General features: G+C 35.9%; 1 protein-coding gene across 3 annotated transcripts; it reads left to right on the top strand.

The window, feature by feature from the left end:
• The first annotated feature begins 349 nt into the window (after window positions 1–349).
• LOC125214957 (ubiquitin carboxyl-terminal hydrolase 24-like) lies at window positions 350–6,674 on the top strand. Of its 3 annotated transcripts, XM_048116213.1 has the most exons (8): window positions 350–550; window positions 1,597–1,812; window positions 1,903–2,181; window positions 2,271–2,458; window positions 3,222–3,481; window positions 4,068–4,216; window positions 4,684–4,857; window positions 6,135–6,674. In XM_048116213.1, the coding sequence occupies exons 1-8, from the start codon at window positions 536–538 to the stop codon at window positions 6,321–6,323; spliced, it is 1,470 nt and encodes a 489-aa protein (XP_047972170.1). In that variant the 5' UTR covers window positions 350–535; the 3' UTR covers window positions 6,324–6,674. The 3 variants fall into 3 exon arrangements, with proteins under 3 accessions (XP_047972170.1, XP_047972168.1, XP_047972169.1); XM_048116211.1 differs by having other exon boundaries at window positions 1,597–2,181; XM_048116212.1 differs by having other exon boundaries at window positions 351–550; window positions 1,597–2,181; window positions 4,071–4,216.
• The last annotated feature ends 289 nt before the right edge of the window (window positions 6,675–6,963 follow it).

The raw sequence follows: 6,963 nt of genomic DNA on the forward strand, positions 1-6,963 counted from the left end.
TCACATCATTATATATAGAATACTTTTAGCTATGAGTTGTTCAACATATTAAAACTTTTGAATATAAAAATTTTATGTAAACAGCAAAATAAAAGATAAAAAGAAAAAAAATCAAGAAAATAAAAATAAAACGGTACATCATATTATGCATCCAACTACTAATTGCGCATAATAGAAATAGCATAACAAATTCTAAATTACAATTGTCTAATAATAAAGCGATTAAAGATCGAATTTTTTCTATTCATTTATCTATAAATAAATATTTGTAAATTAGAAAAAATACGCATTGGTGGCGAGGCAATAATTGTTTTTCCTTTTTCTTAAATTCCACTCACCCATTTTCTCTCTCACACACTTCACCTTTTTTCCTGACTGGGCTTTTTGCGCTCGGCGTTCTCTTCTCTTAAATTTTAATGTCTCAAGCTGTGGGCTCGCCTTCTCTGTCTTCCGACATCGGTTCGAGCAGACGCCATTTTCTCATCCGCCGCCCCTCGGTCTCTTCCATGAGGTGCTCGATGCTCCCCTTCTCAACATGACTCATAATCAGGTCCCTCACTTTTCAATCACGATTTTCATTTTTTCTACAAATCACAATAAATCGTGCTGTCGATTGACACTCTTAATCACTGTGATTAACTTGTTTTGGGGATTTTGAGCTGCCTCGGGAATCACTGTGAGCTAGGGTTTTACGTTTACCGCGAACATTTGCTGGAATGTGCATACTTCGAAGAATTATAATATTGCAAACTGTTTTTAGGTTAATGTAAGTAACGTATTTGTTTATGCTCGGAATCTGATGATTGCTATTGAAATCGATTTCGTGTCTGATGTTCTTGTTTGGTTGCTTTGCGCCGCCGGCTGATTCTCTTTAGTTTTTGAATGAGTGAGAAAATTTGGATTGTTCTATTTAACAAAGATGAGTTTGGTAGGTTGAGTTGAGACGTGGAAAAGTGTGTATAGGCCGATAGTTTAAGAAACAAAATTTCATGCTTGCGAGATCTGTGATTTAGCCATTGGATTTGGGTGAAGCTTGTGCTTCCTCTTCATATGTAGTTTAAGCATGGGTTTTGCATTTTCATTATTGGTATTAAGGTTATTTCAATTGTAATAGGCTACAGATTATCACATAGTAAACCAGTTTGAACTTTGCAAATGAACCAATGACCCATTTGCTTTTGGCATTGGTTTTAAAAGAGAGAGCTTAAGGCATTAGAAATGAAACTTTTTTTAAGCATATGAATGGTAAGCCTTTTTTGCAATGTATGCTGAAGGTGTTTGCTTCATCTTTTTTTGGATAGTATACTAGCTATTGAGTGATTACTGATTTTGTTAAGTGTGTTTGATATTAACGTATGTGAAGCTTGTTTTTTTTTTTTTTGTGTTGTTCGAGAAACGCTGTTACATGCTAGTGACCACACTAGTTTACACAACCGGTGCTTAAATATGATTACCATGTGTTTCAAAACAAACTCTTTTCAAGTTCTTCCCTGTAATTCAGAAGCAGCATTATTCAATACTTCAATGGAGGATATTATTAATACATTTATGGATTATCTTTAGGAGTTATAAAATAATATATTTTTTGTATTTCAGGTGTTGGTTTTTGGATCATTTACTGAAGATGAGATCAGATCCATGCAGTGCCAGCCTCAAAAGAATGATAAACAGATAATATTTGGTTCTTTGGATTTGGAAACTTTAAGATCCGTGGGAATTTTCAGTACAAAATTGACTGAGCTTCAATCATCTAATGGACCTGCCTGTTCAGTACCTGATAATGCACCAAAAAAAACGTTGCGTAGCGACAGTGTAAGTATTCCAGTGTCAGAAGCTGCTGTGGTGGAAGAGTATGGGCATGCATCAGTAGTTTCTGATAGTGCACACAATTTTTCTATAAAGGCAACCACAGAGCTGTCTGGTATCAATGGACATGCATCACGAGGTTCCTCAGAAAATGCTGTTTTACACGATTCTGGAAATGGCATAAAGCATGTAAACTCCACATGGAGCACCTACAAGGTTTCAAATTGGCCAAATCCTGTTCGTAAGAATTTTTTGCCTCGAGGTTTAGTCAACTTGGGGAACCTTTGCTTCCTCAATGCCACTCTGCAGGCTCTACTGTCATGCACTCCATTTCTGGAGCTGCTGCATGAGCTTAGAAATCGTGATATACCAGAGGTACCTGCTGAATCAGCTTTTATTGCATATTAAACTAATTTGTCTTGTAATCCAGCTCACAAGAGTTCCATTTCTTCTGAACATTGTAGATTGGTTATCCAACCTTGCGTGCATTTGTTGATTTCATTTCTGACTTCGACATGCTCACTGACTCAGTTGAAAAGAGGATTGAGAATAATGCTCTTCAAACTGGAATACCATTTCGGCCTATCATGTTTGACTCCATATTGAAGAGTTTCACTCCTGATATTCCTGATAACTTATCTGGCAGGCCTAGGTTTGTGCATTGTGCATCTTTATCCTTTTACGTCTTACTCTGTTTGCCATGTTTTCGTAGTCTCTCATATTGCAGTTATTATTTGACATCTATTATGATGCACTAGGGATGCTTTTAAGGAAGTTTTCTCTTTCCCTGCATTGGATCGTAGATCTGTTTGTCATGGGGATAAACTAAAGTACTATAAGTGCCCTCGTTTAGGAAGCATCTGGGTCCCACTTTGTTGACATTTTTAGGTGCAGACATTTGTTCCAATGGTAGTTGGCAGAGCCTCTAAATGTTTGCTTGTGCAAGCACATACTTATTATTACCATGGGTCCATGTGAAGTAGAGAAACTAGTTTCCATTTTACTATTTTTCCGATAAAGATGCTCACAATCAATATCAAACGCTAATCATTAGTGTAACCCAGTTGAGATTCACATGTGATAGTACCATCTGCAGCTTTCTACTTAGGAAATTGATGTTAGGACCAATGGTATGATCTATGATGACACTAAAACTTATAGTTGGAATTTAAATTTTTTAAGATTATACTAATTCTATTGAACTACAAATTTGGATCATCCATGTTTGTATTATGTATATATACTGGCATACTGCATTGAATTATATCTTACCTAAAATATCATTGGTAGGTAAAAGAATAAACTGTTTTCTCAAGCATATTTTTTACTTTAGCATGTATCCATTTGTCAGTCCACCTTGCGCTGAGATATGATTAAGATTTTCTTATAATCTTTGGTTTCTGCTTGACTTTCAGACAAGAAGACGCGCAGGAATTCCTAAGTTTTGTCATGCATCAGATGCATGATGAATTGCTTAAACTTGATGGGCAAGTTCCAAACGGAAATGGAAAAACTGCATCTTTAGTCTCTTCGACTGATGATGAAAGTGAGGATGACAGCTGGGAGACTGTTGGTTCAAGGAATAAAACTACAATAACAAGAACCCAGAGTTTTCTACCCTCAAAGTTGAGTTCCATTTTCGGTGGTCAATTAAAAAGTGTGGTGAAGGCAGAAGGTGGGTCCAGTTTTTGGGTTCCCAACTCAATGAATCTGCATGGATATATATATATTTCATATGTCATCGTTAATCCTTCCCAGTTAGTTTTCATTCTCAGCTGTGCTTTTCCATGAACTTTAGTAATCACTAATCAGCTGTACTTTCTACTTTGAGCAAATAATAGGCTGGATAATCAGCTGTACAGTAAATGTTGTTTGACTGGTCAAATTCTTGAAACAGTAACACCCATAAGAATCATCATGCCAGGTAAGATAAATATTTAATCGGTTTGAACCTCCAGAAGTCATGCTTCATAGTTGGTGGTGGATGAAATCATCAAAATGACAACCATGCCCTTGAAAGGACAAAATGTAGTGGGCTTTGTTTCTAGAAGTTCAATTAAGGGAAAGTACTGCATGCATTTTAATTTTTAAAAGAGTTTTTACTGTATTTTAAATGTGCAATACAATATTAAAAAGATTGATTCTTCTGTGCTCATCGACATAAAACACTTGACTTTCATCCACCTTGACCTCATCTCATGTTTACATTCATACTGACTGCTATCATTTGTATATAATCTCATTGAGTATCTTGTATTTAGCAGGGAACAAGGCCTCTGCTACCATACAGCCATTTATCCTGCTCCACCTTAATATTTGTCCCGAGTCTATCTGTACAGTAGATGATGCACTTAAACTGTTTTCTGAACCAGAAACAGTTGAGGGGTATACAATATCAGCAGCTGGAAAGGTATACCTTATGTTATTATTAATATAGGCATTCAAATAGTTTGATATGGGCATCCCTGCTTTTTTCTTTCCCCTTCTTTCCATTCTATCTCATATCCTTGGGCACTTTAAACTTCCTCTGCATAACTTTTTTTTATCACACACAGTAGAACAACCTCAAATCTAGCAATAAGTTGTTTAAAAATATGAATGGCTAGGTTGCAACTTCTCTGCTATCTCCTGTGGTGTCGGGATTAGTTTATTCAATTTCTCGATTAAGAAATCATGTTTATGATGAAATTTCCTACTAAGATCATTGTATCCAATTAGACTCTGTCTCAGAGGCTGGGTAGGATTGTAAAAACATATGCATCCAAATGCCAGACCGAAAGTACAATTAGAAGTTCCTGCAATTATTAGTTTCTTGCATGCAGATTACACCTGCAACAGCTGTACTATAAGTTCTCTCATTTTGACTGTGATATTCAGGCTGAGGTGGTTACTGCCAGCAAATCAGTTAAGATTTTGGAGCTTTCCGAAATTATGGTATTACATTTGATGCGCTTTAGCTACGGAAGCCAAGGAAGCACCAAATTGCACAAAACAGTGCGTTTTCCTTTGGAGCTGCTTGTTGGCCATGAATTGCTTGCATCTTCAACTGAGGTGATGCTTGCCTCTCCTTTTGATATTTTCTCACAACTCACAATATACAATATATACACAAATGTATAGGGGTAGAATCATGTAGAAACTTTCTCCCTCTCTAGTAATCTAGGAATCATGCTTCTTTATATACGATAGTGCTTATTTTGCGATAATGCTTTTTATATAATGTTTCATTTTGTGACAACTCACTAAATGAATGATGAGAACCTTTCCTAGGGTAGGAACTAGGAACTAATATGGATCATTGATCTTGGTATGAACAAAAAATGTCATGAAAGAAAGAATTATTGTGATACATAAAAAGCATTATCATCCCTATATAGAGAGAGAGACAAGATCAAATGAGAGTGTGGTTTTACATGAGAATTGAGAAAACATGTTCAAACTACAAACACATGAATGCATGAACAAATAAATGTAACATATATTTGTTCATCGGCTATTCATAAATTTTTTGCGTTTGTGATTGTGTTTATTCTAACTGATCTCATCCCTGTATATATATACACACTTGGCAATTCTCCGTTAGACTTTTTAGCATTGTATGATTGACCTTATCATAGCCTTCTATTATTTGTTTCCCTTCCTTCCATAGATGGATTCAATTTCAACTTTGACTTAATCCCATGTTATTATGGTTTATGCTTTAAACCAGTTACGAAAATTTCTGCCTATGAATTTGGAGGAATATTTGTATGGTTCCATATTTGCTAATACCTACCATTTATTTTTTCTGTTAGCATGAACTGCTGATGAGTTGAGATTCAGTAAAAAAAATCAGATGGGCCTAATCACAAAGAAAGACATGTGAATGTTGCCCTGATGAACTTTCTCAATCCGTAGTTCCAACTGTGGAACATCAATTAAGTCTTTTAGGAAGGATAATAATGTGCATTTTCCTATGGGATGATTTATTTTGAAAATGTGTTTAAAACAGTCCGAGCTTCTGCTATGACACTTGACAGTTACTGCAAAGTGAAAAGTACGGTGAAAATGTTAGTTCTTCTTTGTCTCTTTCGTCAGTAGATACAATATTGGTACTAGCCTCTACTAGGCGACTGGATGTTTCACTGTAGAAGAAGTCGTGAAAGCCTTTGAATTAATACTGCAGGAGTGTTTATTTACATTAACCATCTCTGATCTATTGATCCTTTGTTGCTTTGATGCTCCTGAAACTCTATTAGACCTTGTTCATGACTTGTCGCATTGAGCATTGTATATGATGTTAATATACATTTGTTGATTGAAAATCTTCCCCAAACTGGTCAATGTAGGCTAAAAGATATGAACTGGTAGCTACGATCACTCATCATGGAAGGGATCCTTCAAAGGGACACTACACTGCAGACGCACTTCACCCCAATGGTACATGGCTGCGCTATGATGATGCCTCCGTCACACCCATTCCTAAAAGCAAGGTGCTGCACGACCAGGCGTATGTTCTCTTCTACAAACGATTGTAGCTACTATGTATCCAATTGTACATGTACCCTATTAGGTTGCGCGAGTATAGAATCTGGAGATATTGATGAAAATAGCTAGTGAACGGAGGAACAAAATAGTCTGGCATTATTTCAACAATTAAGAAGCATGTGATTTGGCTCGAACCAGCTTTCAGCAGTTTGGTTATGCTGATTGTGAGTAGGCAAGCCCGGGTCGATTGTGCTGAAATTGGGGTGAACGGAAACTACTTATTGAGAAGATAACTATCCAACTGCACTATTTTTTTAGCTAATTTTCCTACTTATTTGCAACAGATTCAAAGATGTGTACGATTAAATGCAGTTGTTATTGCAGGGTTTTCAGTTTTCACAGTAGTTGGCTTATAAGTTTTAAGTTAATGTGTAATATTCGAGAGAAGATATTTCTGCCAATGCCCTCATTTTGGGTGAGAAGATCTTGATGAATGAATTGAAATTTCAAACTATACATTATCAAGTGGAGTATTCTATAATCTATTGATTGTAGTAAGTGTAGTAAGTAATACTAAGTTGCAACCGAATATAATATGATACTCTCTCCGTTTCACAATAAAAATCTTTTTTGCTATTTTGGTTCATCCCATAGTTAGAGTTCTATTTTACTTTTATTATAAATAATAAA

Source organism: Salvia hispanica, chromosome 3 (genome assembly GCF_023119035.1).
Source record: "Salvia hispanica cultivar TCC Black 2014 chromosome 3, UniMelb_Shisp_WGS_1.0, whole genome shotgun sequence".
Taxonomy (NCBI): Eukaryota; Viridiplantae; Streptophyta; class Magnoliopsida; order Lamiales; family Lamiaceae; genus Salvia; species Salvia hispanica.